General features: G+C 33.3%; 1 protein-coding gene across 1 annotated transcript; it reads right to left on the minus strand.

The window, feature by feature from the left end:
* Nucleotides 1-773: 773 nt before the first annotated feature.
* On the minus strand, nt 774-21,271 carry LOC124357245 (phospholipid phosphatase 6). Its single transcript, XM_046808802.1, has 4 exons — nt 21,134-21,271; nt 7,717-7,871; nt 7,066-7,165; nt 774-3,131 (listed from the first exon to the last, which is right to left on the minus strand). The coding sequence occupies exons 2-4, from the start codon at nt 7,861-7,863 to the stop codon at nt 2,731-2,733; spliced, it is 648 nt and encodes a 215-aa protein (XP_046664758.1). The 5' UTR covers nt 7,864-7,871; nt 21,134-21,271; the 3' UTR covers nt 774-2,730.
* Nucleotides 21,272-23,244: the final 1,973 nt, after the last annotated feature.

Genomic DNA, 23,244 nt, shown 5'->3' on the forward strand with positions numbered 1-23,244 from the left:
GTTCAATTACTTTTTAAACTATAATATGTTGTATTATATACATCCAATACTCTTACTTACTTTTCATATTACTTAAATACCCTTTACTTTGACATAGAAATTAATGGGAGTTAAAAAATTAAATTTATACTACTGGGATATCAAGTTCCACTGCATTAACTTTGCAACTTCACCTGTGACACATTTGGTGAAATCAAGTGAAAATCTTTTCAAATTTCATTATTGTGTCACATTTCCGTCTTACATGTGTATAAAAGATACAAAACTACAATTAGGGTTACATTAACTAATACTTAATTATAACAAAAATATTGTAAGGAGAACAAGGGAAGGGAATAAAATGATTAACATACTTACTTTTTTAAAACGTCTTTATTTGGTATTAAATGCACACAAAAGGAATATATGTAAACATTACTATTTGTTATTCTTTTAAAGTTTTAGCTTTAACAGAATGTACTGTAAATTATTATTTACAATTGCTATTGATTTTATTACATTTTTGGAATTGACTAGATTATTATGTTTTAATACTCCAAATCTCATTGAATTGTAGTTTACATGGTGGCAGATTCTAAACACTACTTACATAATTTCGTACAATAACAGTAATTATTTATAAAAATACATTGTAAAATATTTTCTTTATTTCGAAACTATAGTTTAACATTCTAATAAACTTTTAACACTAGTGATGTCTCTTTTTTCAAGAAAGAAATGTGTAGCTTATACAAGTAAAAAATGTTCACTAAGAAACATTAATGATTTTGTAAAAAAAAAAATGTTGGCATGTCAATGAAAGATACAAAGAATTAAACTCACTTAAAAATACAGATCATTTTAGAAGAATGTATTGCGGTTTCACATGAATTAAGAACGGTTCCATTCGTCATATTTTTTATAAGTACAGTCTGCCAAGATGAATTTTAAACTCAGTGACATGGGACAGAACACTAATTGCATCACACACACTAAAATACTTGCTTAATAGCTTTAGATACAACTTGAAGCTTCTGAGGTATAACATCTAAATCAAAACTTTACCCTTTGGAAATATTAAAGCCTTTGGAGAAATGCAATAACTCATTTCCCATTACTAGTGCAGTTTACAATCTGCATTAACATTATGTTTGGTGTGCTGATCATTGTGTTCATATGTTTTATCACTCTGTCATCATACCATAGGTTAAGATAAACAATAATACACAAACTGTTATTTGAAAACTGTAATGGTTTTTCTTCACTGATTGTAGAAACTTTGCGATATCTCTGAACTTAACAAAATTGTGTTTTACTGATTAGTTCTAGCACTGATACTACCATATCAGTAAGTAATGCGACTAATTGTATACAGATATCATGCTATTATTAGAATAAAAGTAAGCCAATCAGAAACAAAATGAGAACTGTTGAAGAGTAGCTTGGGGTTATATCAGAAAGTACAAGGACCAAAGGGAGTGATGGCTCTGTCTCAGAAAAAGAAGATCATTTGTTGAAACATCGATGTTCAATGAAGTAAAGTTTATATTTGCCAAAGTAAAATCAATTTACATTTTCATTGCTATCTGGCAATGACCATTTTTACAGTTTTTAGCACAATAATTTAAATTTAAAAATAATAAACATGCTTAAATCACTAAACTAGGTTTTATAAATTAATATTTTACCTTATAATAAACTCATTGCTATCTGTCAATGAGCATGTTAACAGTTTTTAGCACAATAGTTTAAATTTAAAAATAATAAACATGCTTTAATCACTAAACAATGTTTTATAATTTACTATTTTACCCTATGATAACTTGTGCAACTTAATTGAGACCACGACTAATTTTCATACCATCAAATTATTTGCTGAAATGGTCTGATTTGTTTTGTTGCCATATGACACCATATAATGAACTGTGCGAATAAAATCACATAAACTTTATTTTAATTTTCCAAGCAGCCTTTATAGTAATGTAGTATTCTTTATTATAAAACGATTTAGTTACAAAGAACAAACAATACATACAAGCTAATTTACATAATTATGCACACACATAAAGAGATTTACAAATAACAGTATAAAAATCTAAATCTGCACCTGTTGGAAAATATAGGCTATCTTAGAAAATATGAATTAAACATCTTTGCACAGGTTTTTATTACTGTTCCAAGTGGACATATTGGCTGCTATGCCAGTATCTGTGAGCAAACATTGTTCTTTTGTCAGCCACTATCTTTCGTATATTTCATGTCTGTGGAGCACATACTTGGGAGCAAATCTGTGTGACCAAAATATTGGAACAAAAAGAAATGGTTTTGTAGCATTTTATTGCTTCATCTTATCAGTTCAGTTGAATCCTAGTAACACTTTTACAAATAAACTAAAATTATATTTTAATAATTAATGGTATGATATACTGTAACATGAATTGAATGCAATGCAGGAACAGTGAGTGCACTTAAATGTTTAGTGAGCAAGTTTTTTAAGGAATAAAATGGCAAACTTCCATGATTAAAAGTTGTTCTTATTTATCATTTGACACTAATTATTGTCTTAGCTGAAAACTGGAAACACAAGATTATTTACATAAGACAAACATAAGATAAGATACAAAAATATAAAGCTTTGAAAATCAGAAATTGTTAGGTACTTCATTTATACCAACCAACTGAAACGTAATAATATTGGCTCATTTTGAAACTCAGTGACAAAGCAATAATGGCAGTCTTGTCAAGGCAGCTCTAGACATGGTAGTCAGCCCCTTCTATCCGTTCATCTGAAACGAAGGAGACCAAGTAGACCGCTGTGTCCTCGCTGAGCCAGAGGAATGCTATGAGCAAACTGTTGATGAAACCTAATAGCAACCCCGCTAGGACATCCAGCAGGTGGTGTCTCCGAAGCAGCACCCTGCTGACACTCACAGACACGAACCATGCCAGCAGTGGCATGCGGAACAGGAAGTGGACAGGGTAGAGCACCAAAAAGAAGTAGGCTATGTAACATGATCTGGATACATGACCCGACGGGAAGGAATAGACATCAGGACCGATTTGCATAACCGTGTCTGGCTTGTTACCAGCAGGGCGACGTCTTCTGAAGATTGCCTTCAAAACAGCCACTGCAATAATGTCTGTGATCAAACCTGAAAATATCAGAGATCTTGAGTGTCTTGCATGGAACCTAATAAGAAAAATTTGTTTACAATTATATCTTAATTTTTCAGTTTTGAACTGTAATTTTCACATTTCAATTTTGTAAAAAATCAGCTCTCCTTTTTTGTCAAGATCTAATTACAATTGAATTATTTTTTCATTCATAAAGAAAACTGTCAGTTAAAAATAGTCATATGTATATTTAAATAAAAGGTCAAGTTTCAATTTTATTAATTACAGATGTCGTTATTTTTAATATAAAAAAAAAGAAATATAAACATAATTATAGTAATAAAAATCTTACTTTTTTATAAAAAACTATATTTTTCTAATAAAAAAGGTAGTGTACGTTGGATTTTAAAAGTTGAGTGCGAATAAGAAAATACAACATATTTATTTTTGAAAATAAAATCTACAAATAAAAAAAATTATTTAGATATAAAAATATTTTATAAAATAAGGAAAAATGCATTAACATTTTTAAGAGTTTTTTGGATGCACATTAATAAATTGTTAACAACTGATCAATAACAAAATAAATACACAAAACAAGAGTAAAACGAGTTTTCAAACTTTACATTTTTTAAACTTTTATTTAGTAAATTTATTACTAATATTAAATTTAAAAGATTCAATGATATCAATTTGGTTTTTTGTTTTTCATCATTCAAAAATTTACAACACTTGAAGAAAATATTGAGAAAATCAATATAAAAGTTTCAGTGTAGTGTTAATATTGCTTCGGCAGTACGTAACTATGGCTACTGCTATGATTATATTTCTTGCAAAATATTTACAAATATTGATGTTTTTATATTTAGCACATTTAATAATCTAGACAGTATAAATGATGATTACATTGATATGCACATTTATAGGTTTTTACATTGTTTTAATACATTAAACTGCATTTGAAAATACATTGTTATGTTTAGTTAGAAATCTCATAGATAGTTTATCTCAGCTTATTTAGCAGCAAAAAACATTTTTTATAATTTCTACTTAGTTTCCAAGTTTTAAATTTCAATAGGGATAAAGAAAAAGTTGTAACGTCTCTTTCCCTCAATACGTTTATTCTAATTCAGCCTAGTTTTTATTTTAATGAAAAGTTGAAAGGATATGCACATTAAATAGAACTGTCTGGACTTGCAAATAGCAATAGGCAGCAATACGCTGCTATCAAAGCGTTAAAGAGATGATTTTACTTACACCCTATATACAAGGTGAGCTATGTGTCCTGAACACGTAACAGAAGAATGTTTATAACAAAGAACTAAATGCAATCCTCCTAAATCACATACAGAGAATGCATTTAAAATATTTGTTTATGTTATGGAAATTAAACACTGTTTTTGCACATCTTCTTTAACCCTTTTAAGGCCAAGAGTCTATATATAGGCTCAAACTAGGTTGGTGGTGAAACCTATATTATTTCTCTATTATATCTTATAAAGGGTGAGGCAGAAAGGATGATGAACGGTTTTCAAAAAAGCAATATGTCGTTACCTGTGCATAAAAAAATATTTATTTACAGAATAATATTCACACGATCTTACCATTTTAGAAAATTAATTAATTAAACAAACAATCTGACAGGTGACGGCCGTTTTCAGCGATGCACTTTACAAGCCGCTCTCGGAAGTTGGCTTCTACTCTTTCTAACATTGCCCTGCCAATTTATTCGACTTCCACACGAATGGCTTCCTTTAATTCTTGAAGTGTACGTGGTTTTTGCTGGTAAACACCTGACTTGAGGAAACCCCACAAGAAGTAGTCGCACATGGACAGGTCTGGGGAACGAGGAGGCCAATCAATGTCACCAAACCGAGAAATGATGCGACCACGAAAAACAGCCCGAATTGCTTCCATTGCATTTCTTGCTGTGTGAGCTGTCGCCCCGTCCTGCTGAAACCATACTTGCCAGATAGGAATACGTTTTCTTCTTAGTTCAAGTAGGAAGAATTCAGTGAACATCTGTCTATAACGTTCCGAGGTTACAGTTACAGTGGTCCCGTTGTCGTCTTCAAAAAAGTATGAACCAATGACAACTGTACTGCTCACAACACACCAAACTGTCACCTTGGGACTGTGTAATGGTCTCTCATGCATTAATTTTGGATTTTCATCTGACCAATAACGACAGTCCTGCTGATTAACGGTACCATTCAAATGAAAATGTGCTTCATCTGTCATAAACAAAATGATGTTTCCATTTTGGTAAAGTATGGCCTTCATTTCTCGAGCAAAATTTAGCCGCTTTACATAATCGCCAGGATTAAATTGTTGAACCATGGCAATTTTGTAGGGATGAAACCCTAGATCGTTATGTAAAATACGCCTTACTGACCGATTACTGATGTTCAGTTCAGAAGAATGTCTCCTAGCAGATCAACCAGGACTACGGAGTATCGCTTGCCGAACTCTTTCCACATTTTCTGGAGTGAGTACAGTGCGATGAGCCCCTGGCGGTCGTTTATTCATCACTGTTCCTACTAAACGAAATGATTTAACCCAACGTAAAATGATGTTACGAGTGGGTACACTGTTATTTCTCACAAGATTGAAATGACGACGAAACTCGCGCTGAACTGCAACAATACTCTCTTATTACGAAGAAAACTGTCGTAAGTAAACACACGGTGTTGCACACTCCACGACTCTATGATGACGACTAAACAATGACTAGACAAAATGGTATGTTCTACCGAACACATGGCCACTTCAGTCGCCCCACTCCCACTACCCAGATCAGAATACTATCTGTTCTAAAAACATCCATCCTTTCTGCCTCACCCTTTATTATTTCACTTACTTATGCCTTTAAAGCTTCTAAAAAGTATACCATTTACTGTAGACTTTCTCTTATTTAAGAGAAAATATTTAGATGTTGTTTTTTCCTACCTAAATTGAACATTTATGATGCAAAAATTTGATTTTATTTCGATCTCAATGAAAAAAGTTGTTTTTTTAGTCATTAGTATTTTCTGATTTTGTATGAAATGTATTATAGCAACATTGATTTGGTGTTCATATTATATTCAAACAAAATAATAATATATACTAAAATGTTTTAACGAACAACATTTAAATGTTCATGATAAAAGTTAGTTTTGTACTTTGTTAACTAATAAATAATAAATCTGTAAATTGTTAGTATTGTTTTACCAATTTTACGCAGGTCTTTCTCAATTAAATATATTAAAATGTGATACAGAGGTTTGTCGAGCGAATATTTTGTTCAGGTATTTATGGAGCTCTAGATTTACAAAATAAAAAATATCTTCCTTGAACGGTATACAATTTTTTAAGATCAACATTTCATAAATTCCATTACATGTAATTGTTCATCTATTAACGAGAAAAAAACATGAGACCAAAATCATTTTTTTATCATAAAAGTTAGAGAAATTAGAACGATTGATATACGTGTGTCATAACTTGTAAAATTGCTCCTGCGACGTACCCAGTGGCCAGGCCGAGGCCCCCGACTGAACATCCCGCACCAGTAACTGTGGCGATATGTGGCATGACCTGTCCAATATTCTTGGCACTAAAAAGGTTAAGGTTTTGCATACAAAAAATTACTAAAACCGGTAATCATAAATGAGTGTGTGTAAATAATACAGAGGTATGAAAAAGTGTTAAATTTTACATGAATGTAAAATTCTACAAAATACAGTAAAAAATACATTTTTAGGTTAAGGAGTTAAATAAATATTTAGAAGGTGTTGTATGATAGGCATTAATTAACATCAACATAGGTAACTCAACAGATTTATTTTGTGAACTTTACGTTGAGGAATCCAATAATCAGAATTAATTTGAGATGCCCATGATAGATATACTAAATTACAAATAATTTTATTGTGAGAGTTGAGCAATATATATTTCTACTATAACCAATATAGAAACAAAAATTCTCACCAATATAAAAGTTGACTTGCATTTCCATTAATTCTTTTTTCCAGATCAGCCAAATCAGTATTAACCATCCTGGTAACCAAATATATCCTGCACACGACACCTGTAAACCGTCAAATTAGTTTTAAAAACGAATACACAATCACATTCACTTTCTGAACAAAGAAAACTAATCCAAGTGGATCTAGTACAAAGGAAGGTAGTAGATACAACAAGTAGTAGGTTTGGTATTCTTAAACAAACATTAACATTCGGATAGCTACGGAAGGAATGCCACTGCTTCTGCTCCTGAGCACAAAGAAGTGAACTAAAACTTAGTTTACAAGTACATTTTTCTCTAGATATTTTGTTTCTGATTCAAAACATAGTTCATGCAATAATATTCTTGAAAACATGGCTCATTTTACAACTCATAATTTGACATAATATATGTATGTTAGTATGATTTGGTTAATTACGGGTACAGTTTTTTGTTCTTTACACACAAAAATTGGGTTTATAATTATCTCTTATTATTAGAAATGTGTGTAAAAGCCATGTTTACATGACAGTTATTAATTCTTATAAAAAATCCTTGAAGCTGTCTCTGTCAGTGTTATTATCATTTAGAATGTAGAATATTTCAAGCCAAAAATGTAATACTATTAATCTTACCTCTAAAAGTTTGTAGTGCACTTTGAGTGATCGGAAAGGCAAACATTTCTCCATCATGTTGCAAAGGGTATTTGTAATATACACATCGGCTTTGAGGATTTTCTGTAAGGCCACAGGTACCTGACGTTTGTCTGTTTGTTTCGCCATCTTCTTTCCTGAAATAAATAGAAAGTTAGTGTTATCTTAGTGGGTGTACAGAAGAAACATGACGATCGCTTGCTTCAGTTTCTCGCTTGTTCCTCAAAGTATTCAGCTTTGAAAATATGTAACAAAAGGCTCGGTTACACAGGATGAGCAGTTGGGAATCTATTCAATGATCTAAATATTGAATTTGTTTTAATCAATAGAATGTATGATCATTTTAAAAATATTTTATGTATATATAGTATTGCAATAGTTTTATAATTTAAAAAAGGGTTATATTTACTTATGTGAAAATAAATAAAATAAGGTTATTAAAAACTGAAATTTTAATAGCGAAAATAAAGAAAAATCTCAAGAACGAGTATTCTGAAAAAGAATCTTTGCTAATTAACGCGTTTATTGTAATATATGCCTCCTTGAAGTGGGAACACTGATCAGAGTATTCAATAGTCACAGTAAAAGTGTCAACACTTATTGACGAGTCTCGATTAATTCATTTACTGCATACTGAAATGTGGACAGGCAGGAAATCAGTGCTAAGATTATGAAGCGGTTAGATACACAGTTAAATCATCACATTGTAAATAAATTAGTGTTATCTGCAAGCCTTTTAAAACAGAAAGACCAAACAATTTATTACTTGGAAAGATTTCCACTAGAGGACTTAGATTTGGTTGTGGCAGAAAATCTCATTATATGCAATTTTTACAGCCCCAGCCGTTTCTTGCTTTCTTTATGCCACCTTTTTCTAACAATCCAATGATGTTGCCCTAGGTTTATAGGTTCCTTGGGTTTTTGAATTTCGGCATTACATATTCTTCATTGTCTCCCCTGCCATCTTTTACCTATATATACTCTACACTTCTATTACGCAATATACTACAGTAAATTCAAATAGAACTGGTAAGTCAAGGTCAAACTTTAAAACAATTCTGCTGATAATTTTTCACAACATTACACAAAGCTGAAGTGTTTATTTTCAAAGCTTGATCTTGACCTGCCCCTTCAGTTTGAGATTACTACTGCATTATTACTGAAATCTTTCAACATAAAATTACCAAACATACTTTATATTGTAGATTACATCATGTTATCAAATGTCATTCATGACATTTACATTGCACACCCTTTAGTCTTTAAAGGCCATGCAGATTGGCAGTCCATTAACTGTGAAAACTGCTGGCAGCTGATTTAATGATACTGGGCTGGAATATCACCTTTCTTTTTTAATCTCAATTTCATATTTTGAAGTTTTTGATATCTGGGCGTCTGTGAGACGTACTTCTATGTGTTACTAAATGCATTTTCTGATTTTCAAGCTTCTGCTCTCTTCTTTCTAATTTTTGGTGAAATAGACTTATGTTTAATATTACAGGATAATAATTTATTACACACAAAAGTATTTTTTTTAGTCTGCACCAATTTAAAGGTTACTGTTTTAGATTCAAACACCTTTTTTATTGTACAAAATAAACTAAAAAGCTTATGTGTCTCCAAGCAAGTAGCGTGTGTTGGTGCTAAAAAAACAAAACTGCATTTGTAACATTCCTAGAGATAGTAGCCTACCGATCAGTAAAATATAAAAATTACAAAGCTGATCACAAATGCTTGAGAGAGCTACAATTATTACTACCTCATCTAATCATATATAGCAAGAAGACAATAACTCCCACACTTAGCTTAGAACACAAAGAATTAACCCTTTAAGTGCTGTGGCAACGGCATATCGGATGCAGTAAAAACCTTAAGTAAATTCCCGGCATTATTTGACTCAATGATTAGTATTTAGACGATATTTAATATAGTACACAGTTTAAATATCCGAGTAACCATATAGCTGCATTCATAATGTTTTGAGATATCAATTAATGTCCGTTATTTTGTTTTCTTCCCCATAGGTTTTTGGAATAATAAACTATGATGTTGTTATGGTCTGTCAGCTGATGAATTCACCAATTACGAATTACATGTTTGGCTGCACTGTTTACCTTGTACTGTAATTGTGTTTTGATGTACAAACAAATTATAAAACATTGTACATTATTGATATTTGAATATTTATACAGCTTTTGTTTGTTTTATTGTTTTCAGTATCGTTGCATAAAAGTTTGACGATCTATTGTTGACATTAGTTTATTGAGGAAAAATATATAACATTAGGGTCTATACGTTCAATTTTTGTTTAAAACAATGATGTCCAATTGAATTAAGTTTTAAGCTTTACAAATGATAATATAGAGCAGCTATATTTTTATATGTAAAAGAAATAAATTTGTTTTTTAAATTGTATTAAAATAACTAAATTGTACTTAAAGTACTCTTGAGCCGCATAGTACTATTACTTCACAGGGTAGACATGTTTGATAGCATTTAAAAAATGCTCTAATGGATCACCACAAATAATCATATACTGCAAACTGGTTGGCAATGCACTCCTAAGCCCACTTTTAAAGATTTCTTTGTTTAGGGTACGGTCCAATAAGCGGACCCGGTTTTTTATATCGAAGAATATAATCATCGATACCTAATATTCGCATATCGAATCATAGACTATCAATCGATATAAAAGTAGTAACAATCATATGTTTTAAATTAAAATGTGAATTTAATTATGTAACAAATAATAAATGAACATCAAAATCAGGGAAACTCATAACTTTAACTAAATGAAACAGAACGAGAACAATCAAACAACAAAACCATAAATAATTAAGAAATGATAACAAACATTGGGAATAGAAAATAAATTAGAACAAAAAAAATAATTAGAATAGGAAACTGAAATTTGTCGAACTATCTACATGTCTTTGCCTGGGTAGCAATTTTTTACAGCTTTTAAGAAATGGTTGAATGAGTCCTCTTCAGAAAACCGTACCTCTCTTCTATATAAATATTCACAGAGGTGATCTGCAAGAAGGTCGGCTGCTATACCACTTCTTAAACTACGTTTTAACGGCTCTCCATGAACTTTCAATTGTCTGAGTGTTGGCACCAGTTGCTGGGTTTAAAAAGTTTTCACTATGGTTCACAGTAAAATGGACAAAACCACAATCACTTAGTCCAAAATATGCTTTCCACATATCTGTAACTATGGTTGTTCCAGGCTGCACGTGTTTTAGTACGAGAGGAATGAGAGTTTTTGCATCTCGTTTGTTTTCAGGACAAATCTCTATCCTATATCTACCCCCACGTTTTTGTCCTTCCGGTATAGTTTCTATTAAACCTAGAATCCAGGTTCCTTCTACCAACCTCCATTTGTTATTTTTACGTTTACCAATTTTACATTCGTCAATTTTCACCACCACTCCAGGACCTCCAAGATTTTCTTCCCTATTAAACTTATCATCTATCCAAACAAAACACACTTCCCTGCAAAACGACAGCCAGTCAGATATCGTACTTCTAGATGGAGTGTGTAAATCAGAACTACACTCAAGAATTAAAAAATCGTAATTTGTCTGATTTCTGGAAAATAAGTACATTAAAGTCACAATATTGCGCAGCAGTCCGAACTTTGACCCTTCAAAAAAAGTATTCTTCAGTGCGTTTTTTACTAAAGTTGTGTCCACCATTACCTTCTTTCTTGCATCTGAAGACGACCATGTTAGCTCCTCTGACAGTTACATTTGTTACCTTTCCACAAATATCACATAATAGATTGATTCTTAGGTACTAACCCAACATTCTGAAGCCATAAAAAACATGTTTTGTCGTCTTTTAAAGCGATTTCGTGAAACTTCCTAAGATTGACAGCCATTTTTAATACACAATGTTACTTATGTGAAATTTAAAATATTACCTTAATTGTATTATTTGAAAGTGTTTACAGCTGTTCATATAGATTATTTAAGTTAATTGTTAAAAATAATTAATCAGTATCGATTGATTATATCGATGGTTATGATTAAGTAATATCGTTTGCCAATTTCGATATAAAAAACCGGGTCCGCTTATTGGACCCTACCCCTTTGTTTATGTAAAACATTTTGAGCCAATATTTGCATATTCATTGCCACTGTTCTTGTCTTTGTCATTAACCTTCTCTAGGCCTACTTAACACTTTCACTGCCGACAACGTAATTTGACGTCGCGCAAGGAGTTCTATAGACTGCCGACAACGTCATTTGACGGCGCCGACTTTTACAGTAATAAAAACTCATTTAAAACGACTATGAAATTCGGCATTGATAGTCATTCGCTAATTCGATGTTTTTGTTTCTTACTCTATGTATTATAATCTATGAAATGTTGTTGGCAGTCATCTGTAACATCGGAAAAAAAGTGGTTTGTTTACGCTTCGCGTCGGGCGTCGGCTATTTGTTGTCGTTCTGCTGCTACCGTAGTTCGTCGTCTGCGTCGTTATTGTTTTGCTTGCTATTACGTTTGTTTATGATTGTTTTGTGAGTAAATACAATGAATCGTAACAGTATTGAAGACAATCAAGTTCTAGAAGAGTTACTCAGATGTTCAAGTGACAGTGAAAGTGATGATTTATTCCAAGATGACACAGATAATGATCCCGATTTTACTACTGATGGACTTCTTGGAGATGCAAGTAAGTTTGTTGACATTGTATTTTTACTCAAATAACAAATATAAGCAAATTAGTAATAAAAACATTTATTCTTGTGTTTTGTAAATAATTGGTTTTATTACAGAATTTTACAGTTTATTGTTTATTTTATTTTATTTATTTTTTATTTTTTATTTTTTATTATTCAAGACTTTCCACACTAAAAAAAATATTTCAGCATAAGTAAAATTTTAATTGTAAACATGTGTAGCTATAGTGTTAGTAATGACAATTCTAAATACAGAAAAAAATAAATAAAAAAATATATTATGCTACAGACTAGTACATGGTGATGTTTTTTTGGTCAACTTTTTATTTTTTACAAAAAACGTTATGTTTTTAAGTTTTCAACCAAGACTTTCTGTTTGAAAATATTTATGCATGAGCATCTGTGTAGAAAGAGGAAGAACTTAGCTTAAAAAAATGTAAGTCCTATGGTTTTTCTTATAATTAGTTAAAAAATTATATATATTTAAAAATCGTTAAAAATGGGCGGCAGTGTAAGAAAGTTGTCAAAATTAGGAGGCGGCAGTGAAAGTGTTAAGGGGGAGCACTTCGTAAAAAATCTCAAAAAATTACAAATTTTTTTTTTTTTTTTTATTAAAGTTTGGAATTTCCCGATAACAATGGTGGTATTAAATTTTTTTTATGATGACTAGAAGTGTCCGAAATATTTTTTTTTAAATAGGCCTGCAGGCAGTTTCGGGCCTGTAGCAGTCACACTTTGAATGGTGCTGTTATAGTACTACTTCGTTGCAGTCATGTTCATGATTTGGTTGGCAGTGACAGTTTGTTATGTCAACAACTTACACTAACCAACAAAACATCTGTTTTATAACCATTGCTTATAACCTAGGTAGCATACATGTTTTGGTTACTGACATTTTTCTGTTTTAGAGAGTGAAAATTACGTAAAATGATTATGGTTTTTTGTGAGTTTAGTGGAGAGTTCTGAGTATTTTTTGTTATAAGTGTAGTGAATTTTATAATGCCACGTTCAAAGCCTGCTTTCAAGAAACGCGTTTTCAAAGGAAATCAACATAACCCTCCAACTAGTCCTAGGCCTAGTTTCTCAGGATCAAGTAACAATCGAGGTACCAATACTCCAAATGTGGATAGGCCAAGACCTCAAAGTGCATCTTCTAAGAAGGTCAGTCCTTTTTGAAACAGTACCAATTGAATGAAAATGATGAGTCTGAAAACTGTATAGTTAATATAGGATTGTTGAATGAGGCTCTTAGTAACGTTTTCAGTGTGTAAAAATTGCCATGGCCAACTTGTTTACAAAGTAAAACACATTGTAGGCCTAGCATCAAAAATTATAGTCAGCTGTTTCTGATTGTGAAAACACTATTACTGTGACAAACTCTGAATTAGTCAGGCCTAACACTAATCAGAATGAAGCAAAGTCTGATAGGCCTAACACATTTTATGACCTAAATCTTCGTTTGGTTTATGCTATGCGTAACATAGGCAAAGGTAGAGTGGCTGCGGAGAAAAATTTGCGCTTTTATGAATCTTACACCTCCGCCTTTGAGATATCATGAACATGAGCATTACTTGGGTTCAATTGCTGAGTTAGTGTGTAAGAAGTCAATGCAAAGTGCTGTGCAAGAAGCTGTATCGGATAATGATGGTTGCAGAGACCCTCGCTATAGCTGCTGATGGCTCATGGCAGAAGCGGGGTCACCTTTCACTAAATGGAGTGGTATCAGTGACATCTTTATCAACCGGTAAGGTCCTAGAGACATCGAGATTTTATCTAAATATTGCAGATGCACTAATAGACTAAACAACACGCATGGTGATGGCTGTATCGCAAACTTTGAAGGTTCTAGTGGAGCCATGGAAGTTGCTGGAGCAGTCGCAATTTTTTCAGCGCTCGCAGGCATTGTATGAGGCTCGTTACCTTGAATACCTTGGTGATGGAGACAGCAAGGCGTACTCCAGTGTATGCGAAGCCAAGCCCTATGGTGATACTGCCATAACAAAGATAGAATGCATAGGCCATGTCCAGAAACGGATGGGATCGAGATTAAAAAAATCTAAAAGCTAAGACTAAAACACTCCCTGACGGCTCACGACTTGGCGGCAAGAACAAGCTAACAGATTCTGCCATTATTCAGCTCCAAAAATACTACGGATTGGCAATTAGACGCAACACAAACTCTGTTGAAGACATGAAAAAGCCATTTGGGGCAGAGTTTTTCCATGTGATGTCTTCTAATGAAAGGCTCAACATGGACTATGTCCAGATGATGAAGAAACCTGGTGTAAGTTACCGCAAAGCCGTAAAATCCAATGAAAACTATGATCATGGCAGCCATTTTCACTTGCCTGAAACCTAATGACATTTATTAAACCTATTTTTTCAAGATCTAGCCAATCCAACTCTACTGGGGCAAATGTACTAAGGGAAAAACTCAAAATCCCAATGAGTCCCTCAACAATGTCATTTGGACCTACATACCTAAAAGAACATTTGTGAGATTAAAACTTTGAAATTTGGCATATATGAAGCTGTTACAGCTTTTAATGATGGGCTACATTGGCAAATGCAAAGTATTTCAAGAAATAGGAGTGTCACCAGGGCAGCATTTTATTACAGCAATGAAAAAGCTTGACCGGCGGCGGAATTTGGAAGGCAGAGAAAGCTCAAGAAGATATAGAGAAAAAAATTAGACAGAAGAAAAAACTTACTAAAAAGAAGTCTGGAGGATGAATATGAGGAGCAGGAAGGAGATCAGACCAGCCTATGCACCTGGAATGTACTGAAAAAGGTAATAAAGCAGTATTTTTTTTCCGTTTTTTGTGTTTTTCCGAAAGTTGCGGTTTTCAATACAAAAGTACATTTTTCTCAAAAACTACAAATGGTAGGAATATGAAATTTTTTTTGTATGTTTGTAGCACTGTTTTACATATGTGGAACCACTAAAAACATCACATTTCACTGAGTTCAATATTTATATACATACAACATATACACATATTTATATAGGTTTTTGACAAGCGTTAAAACAAAAATATATAACTTTTAGGGTATATGCCAAAAAAAATTTTTTTTTTGGTTCCACGTGTTCCCCTAGAAGCCCTCTTTAAATGAAAGAAAAAAGAATTATGAAGATACCTCAAGTAGTTCTTGAGATAAGTGTACCTATGTTAACATTACGCGAAGATAGGGCGAAGTGCTCCCCTTAAACGAATAACAACAGCTGGTAATGACGTCACTAGTCTATATAAAGCTTGCAATGATTAATTATGAATATCTATATTCAAATGTTGTATTCGATAGTATCAATATTTACAATCCATAATCATAATCCCATTGTGTTGGTGGCCACTTATTATACTGTAGCCAAGTATAATAAGGCACAATATAATACAGTATACACAATATAATACCCTCTACTAATTTAAGGAATTGTTAAAAGTGGTTTCATATCTTTTAGGTAACATGGATAAAGTAAATAGACCTATCCTATTTATTTAAATAAATGTTTATTGCATGTCATGTATAGTTTGATTGTTCACATTAGTATACTTTGATATGGGTAGGGTAATGGACCTGGTTTTTTATATTGAAAAATGTAACCATCGATACCTAATATTCGCATCTCAAATTCTAGACTATCAATCGATATAAAAGTATCTATATAGCCATCAATAACAATCATATGTTTTATATTAAAATATGAAATTAATATTTAATTAGTATTTAATATTTAAACAAATTATTACTACCAAAATTAGGAAAATGAAGATGACCATATTTGCTACTCTCACAGTTACAGTTGTTTCTTTCCCCACAAATTTCACATAATGGGTTTTTTGGTACGAGTTCAACATTTTGAAGCCACAAAAAACATGTCTTATCATCTTTCAAAGCAATATAGTGTAGTTTTTCTAAAATTGACTGCCATTTTTTAATAATCAAATATTAACCGACGTGAAACTGGCCATAGATTCCATCCATAAAAAGAACGAGTACCGGGAACTAGTTCCTAAATGAATCCTAACCTAGTTCATCAACTCAAACGATACAAAATATATATTTAATTAATAACGTGATGATAAGTACTACAAATAAAGATTTTAAATGAACAAACAGTACTTTTATGATAATAATCCCCTTTTATAGCCGCAATTTTCAAGACTATACTCAATTAAAAGGCAAGTTTTGAGAAACCCTATAAAAGGGCCCATACCTTAAAAACGTACGAACCAATTTTGATAAAACGTTCTACACACACTCACTACATGGTCTACTATACTAAAAAAACAAGCCTCATTCTTAGGCCACGCCTATTTCCGGAGCTACATCAATTTTACAGGCCAAGTGCTGACAAAAACCAATCTATGGACGGCCATATCTCAAAAATGTACGAGCCAATTTTGATAAAAATTTCTGTACACATTCACTACATGGTCTAGTATACTAAAATATAAGCCTCATTCTTAGGCCACGCCTATTTCCGGAGCTACATCGATTTTACCAGGCCAAGTGCTGACAAAAACCAATCTATGGACGGCCATATCTCAAAAATGTACGAGCCAATTTTTTGATAAAACTTTCTGTACACATTCACTACATGGTCTAGTATACTAAAATATAAGCCTCATTCTTAGGCCACCGCCTATTTCCGGAGCCACATCGATTTTACAGGCCAAGGTGCTGACAAAAACCAATCTATGGACGGCCATATCTCAAAAACGTACGAGCCAATTTTGATAAAACTTTCTGTACACATTCACTACATGGTCTCTAGTATACTAAAATACAAGCCTCATTCTTAGGCCACGCCTATTTTCCGGAGCCTCAATAACTTTATAGGCCAAGTGCAGACAAAAACCAATCTATGGACGGCCATATCTCAAAAATGTACGAGCCAATTTTGATAAAACTTTCTGTACACATTCACTACTTGGTCTAGTATACTAAAATATAAGCCTCATTCTTAGGCCACGCTATTTCTGGAGCTACATCGATTTTACAGGCCAAGTGCTGACAAAAACCAATCTATGGACGGCCATATCTCAAAAATGTACGAGCCAATTTTGATAAAACTTTCAGTACACATTCACTACATGGTCTAGTATACTAAAATACAAGCCTCATTCTTAGGCCACGCCTATTTCCGGAGCCTCAATAACTTTATAGGCCAAGTGCTGACAAAAACCAATCTATGGACGGCCATATCTAAAAAATGTACGAGACCAATTTTGATAAAACTTTCTGTACACATTCACTACTTGGTCTAGTATACTAAAATATAAGCCTCATTCTTAGGCCACGCCTATTTCTGGAGCTACAACATCGATTTTACAGGCCAAGTGCTGACAAAAACCAATCTATGGACGGCCATATCTCAAAAATGTACGAGCCAATTTTGATAAAACTTTCAGTACACATTCACTACATGGTCTAGTATACTAAAATACAAGCCTCATTCTTAGGCCACGCCTATTTCCGGAGCCTCAATAACTTTATAGGCCAAGTGCTGACAAAAACCAATCTATGGACGGGCCATATCTCAAAAAATGTACGAGCCAATTTTGATAAAACTTTCTGTACACATTCACTACATGGTCTAGTATACTAAAATATAAGCCTCACTCTTAGGCCACGCCTATTTCCGGAGCTACATCGATTTTACAGGCCAAGTGCTGACAAAATCCAATCTATGGACGGCCATATCTCAAAAATGTACGAGCCAATTTTGATAAAACTTTCTGTACACATTCACTACATGGTCTAGTATACTAAAATATAAGCCTCATTCTTAGGCCACGCCTATTTCCGGAGCTACATCGATTTTACAGGCCAAGTGCTGACAAAAACCAATCTATGGACGGCCATATCTCAAAAATGTACGAGCCAATTTTGATAAAACTTTCAGTACACATTCACTACATGGTCTAGTATACTAAAATACAAGCCTCATTCTTAGGCCACGCCTATTTCCGGAGCCTCAATAACTTTATAGGCCAAGTGCTGACAAAAACCAATCTATGGACGGCCATATCTCAAAAATGTACGAGCCAATTTTGATAAAACTTCCATGTAGTGAATGTGTACAGAGAATTTTATCAAAATTGGCTCGTACATTTTTGAGATATGGCCGTCCATAGATTGGTTTTTGTCAGCACTTGGCCTGTAAAATCGATGTGGCTCCGGAAATAGGCGTGGCCTAAGAATGAGGCTTATATTTTAGTATACTAGACCATGTAGTGAATGTGTACAGAAAGCTTTATCAAAATTGGCTCGTACGTTTTTGAGATATGGCCGTCCATAGATTGGTTTTTGTCAGCACTTGGCCCGTAAAATCGATGTAGCTCCGGAAATAGGCGTGGCCTAAGAATGAGGCTTGTATTTTAGTATACTAGACCATGTAGTGAATGTGTTACTGAAAGTTTTATCAAAATTGGCTCGTACATTTTTGAGATATGGCCGTCCATAGATTGGTTTTTGTCAGCACTTGGCCTGTAAAATCGATGTGGCTCCGGAAATAGGCGTGGCCTAAAGAATGAGGCTTATATTTTAGTATACTAGACCATGTAGTGAATGTGTACAGAAAGTTTTATCAAAATTGGCTCGTACATTTTGAGATATGGCTGTCCATAGATTGGTTTTTGTCAGCACTTGGCCTATAAAGTTATTGTGGCTCCGGAAATAGGCGTGGCCTAAGAATGAGAACTTGTATTTTAGTATACTAGACCATGTAGTGAATGTGTACAGAAAGCTTATCAAAATTGGCTCGTACGTTTTTGAGATATGGCCGTCCATAGATTGGTTTTTTGTCAGCACTTGGCCCGTAAAATCGATGTAGCTCCGGAAATAGGCGTGGCCTAAGAATGAGGCTTGTATTTTAGTATACTAGACCATGTAGTGAATGTGTACAGAAAGTTTATCAAAATTGGCTCGTACATTTTTGAGATATGGCTGTCCATAGATTGGTTTTTGTCAGCACTTGGCCTATAAAAGTTATTGTGGCTCCGGAAATAGGCGTGGCTTAAGAATGAGGCTTGTATTTTAGTATACTAGACCATGTAGTGAATGTGTACAGAAAGTTTTTTTATCAAAATTGGCTCGTACGTTTTTGAGATATGGCTGTCCATAGATTGGTTTTTTGTCAGCACTTTGCCTGTAAAATCGATGTAGCTCCGGAAATAGGCGTGGCCTAAGAATGAGGCTTATATTTTAGTATACTAGACCATGTAGTGAATGTGTACAGAAAGTTTTATCAAAATTGGCTCGTACATTTTTGAGATATGGCCGTCCATAGATTGGTTTTTGTCAGCACTTGGCCTGTAAAATCGATGTGGCTCCGGAAATAGGCGTGGCCTAAGAAATGAGGCTTATATTTTAGTATACTAGACCATGTAGTGAATGTGTACAGACAGTTTTATCAAAATTGGCTCGTACGTTTTTGAGATATGGCCGTCCATAGATTGGTTTTTGTCAGCACTTGGCCTATAAAGTTATTGTGGCTCCGGAAATAGGCGTGGCCTAAGAATGAGGCTTGTATTTTAGTATACTAGACCATGTAGTGAATGTGTACAGAAAGTTTTATCAAAATTGGCTCGTACGTTTTTGAGATATGGCTGTCCATAGATTGGTTTTTGTCAGCACTTGGCCTGTAAAATCGATGTGGCTCCGGAAATAGGCGTGGCCTAAGAATTGAGGCTTGTATTTTAGTATACTAGACCATGTAGTGAATGTGTACAGAAAGTTTTATCAAAAATTGGCTCGTACATTTTTGAGATATGGCCGTCCATAGATTGGTTTTTGTCAGCACTTGGCCTATAAAGTTATTGTGGCTCCGGAAATAGGCGTGGCCTAAGAATGAGGCTTATATTTTAGTATACTAGACCATGTAGTGAATGTGTACAGAAAGTTTTATCAAAATTGGCTCGTACGTTTTTGAGATATGGCCGTCCATAGATTGGTATTTGTCCAAAAATAGAAGAGGTCTAAAAATGAGGGTAGTAATATAATACAGTAGACCATGTATTCAAAGTAATGTATTAAGTATAATCTATAGATATTTTTGTATTTGTTTCTTTTTTAAATTATAAAATTTAATTTTTAATAATATAAATTTAATCCTGAAGTGATTGAACTGGTTCAGGAACTAGGTTAGTTGTAGTTCAGGAACTAGGTCAGGAGTAGTTCATGAAACCAGGTTAGGATTCAAGTCAGCGGATTAGTTCTTTTTATGGATGGAATCTATGGCCAGTTTTCACACTGCTAAATATTACTTATGTAAAATTGAAATATTACCTTACATGTATCATTTGATACTGTAGTGTTTACAGCTGTTGATATAGATTATTTAAGTTAATTGTTCCAAATAATTAATCAGTATCGATGGTTATGATTAAGTAATATCGTTTGCCAATCTGATATAAAAAACCTGGTCCGCTTATTGTACCCTACCCCTTTGAGATTTTAAAGAGGCTATTGAGCAGTTTTGTAATTAACTTCTGACTTCTAGTAACTTCAATGGCTATAAATATTAAGTTTGATTTACATTTTATGCTACAGAATTCCTTTTTCAGTTTGTCTACCATGGCAACATAAAGTTTAAGGTTATGGAAATGTTATACATATCAGTATACAGTATCATGTTATTCTACATTGTATTCTAGAATCATTATCTATATAACATAAAACCATTATTGTTGCCAATCAATACATACTTAACAAAACACCCTATATGAAGAGAATGCAGATGGTGCAGCTCTGTAGAGGAAACCTTTGCTTTGTTTACTTATTTACGATTATGATTCAATGTTCAATGTACATTTATCAAGATTTCCATATGAACTTGAATCAGCTGTTTTTACAATTTTACAATTACCGCTACACGGTGCGATTACTCAGCCTTCTAAAGAATAATACCCTCGAACAAGGACTGATATGGTATTAGTATATGTAATTAGAGTAGCCGTACGCAATAATATCGTTGGTTATCATAAAATTGATTACGCAATTAATAGCGTAATTAATGCATGGACATAATGATCACACTACAAGTGAATACAAATGTGATTTTTATAGAATGATTGACATCAGTCTTCCTATTTTACACGACAAAAATAACATTAAAAATTAATACTCCAACCGTAAACAAAAACGCGTTTATTAAAATTGTATACAAAATCCACTACTAAAAACAGATATTTTTGAAATCTGATTAGCAAATTTTAATTTCAGGTATAGCACCGCCCAGACAATCAACTACAGTTATGCTTCGAATCAAAGCGCGTTATGCTTAATTAAGTCTCGTTAGAGTTAATTGTTATTACTTAATCGATTCACCACTAGTTTATTACTAATACGAATTACGAAAGGACTTATCTGTATGTATAACTTGAAATACGCAATAGTTAAAAAGATAACTAAGAATCTGCTCTCTTTGAATGCTGGCTGTTAAAACATACAATGGCATTAAGTACTTTATTAAGTTGTATGATCTGGACACGGTATATTTATGCGTTTTTGTTAATAATTAACTGATACATTTCTTCAAAATCAAAATAAGCATTCTGTTTACTGTCTTTCGTTTCAATGAAAAATAAGTTTCTTATTAATATATCTAAGTGAAGACTTTCTAATTTTGCTGAACACACTTATGTATTTATTTATACATATACTTTATTTATACATGTTAACGACAATCCTTTATACCTATAACACATAACAAAAAACGTGGGTCATACATCAAGTAATACGTAGAACAAACTCAATAATTATGTTATATGCAGTTAAGTTTCATGCAAAAATGTCATGCAAATAACACAGTAAACGAGTACTATAATGAATTTGACTAAAACGGAGTATTCAAAACAACTAAAATACAACACAATCACAAGAATGTTTAGATTTTCAGTAGGACTCAAAAAGATTCCTGGCACAATTTTTGACAACCTGCAGAATATTGTGAAAGAAATTCACTATAGGGCAGTTCACTAGACAAGCGCGGTATCTTTGTAAGTGGCCCTTAGTACTCACACAGTCTAATGTATTGGTGCCTGCAGAAAAGTTCTCAAAGTATAGTTTCAGACAGAGTTCTCCGCTGTCAGCAGTTCCAGGCAGAGTTGAGCACCGTCTTTAGAAACAATACATCAGATTTATAGCGTCTGCCCGTAAGCTAGAGTTCCATAGCACTTTGAAGCAGCTATACAGAAACGTATTGATATCATATACGTATCTAGATCAACTTAAAAATCTAGTCTGAATTGCTTCCAGTCTTCTATTGTAGCTGATAATATAGGCATGACCAAACTATACTTGCTTATTCAAGGACTACGGAGCACTTTTCTACCTTGAATAGCATACCCTTACGGTGACGCCTATCCTGAATAACTTTTTGATCAGATTGTAGTCTTGCACAGCCGTCAGTATACGAGACCTTGGTATACGTTTTGCGTTGTCAGCGTAGAACATAATTTCAGGTTAGCCACCATGTCGTTTATGAATATGTTAAAGATTGGTAGATCCAAGATAGGGCCTTGGAATAAACCATATGTTTGGCTGGATTATAATGACACTACTTGTGGTTATTATACCACATATATTACCTTACAAAAAGATAACCTCCCAATCAAGAAAGCAATGCGTTTATCACTCAGTATCTACGCAACTTTGCCACAGGCCCTACACATTGAATTAACCTGTATCCTCCTTCCAAAGGCTCTCAAGGCAAATTCCTGGAAAAAAGCACATTAGCCACTGTGGATTTCCCTGGCATGAATCCATGCTGAAACAGACTGACAGTAGTGCTCTAATACGACTTTAGATAGTCGGA

Source organism: Homalodisca vitripennis, chromosome 1, assembly GCF_021130785.1.
Source record: "Homalodisca vitripennis isolate AUS2020 chromosome 1, UT_GWSS_2.1, whole genome shotgun sequence".
NCBI classification, from domain to species: domain Eukaryota; kingdom Metazoa; phylum Arthropoda; class Insecta; order Hemiptera; family Cicadellidae; genus Homalodisca; species Homalodisca vitripennis.

Excerpts from the sequence above, each read along its gene's own strand:
- LOC124357245 (XM_046808802.1), bottom strand. The coding sequence starts at position 7,863 with ATGGCGAAACAAACAGACAAACGTCAGGTACCTGTGGCCTTACAGAAA. Across the intron at positions 7,166-7,716 it reads TGCACTACAAACTTTTAGAG|GTGTCGTGTGCAGGATATAT; the intron begins GTAAGATTAATA and ends GACGGTTTACAG. Across the intron at positions 3,132-7,065 it reads GCAAGTCAACTTTTATATTG|GTTTGATCACAGACATTATT; the intron begins GTGAGAATTTTT and ends TGATATTTTCAG.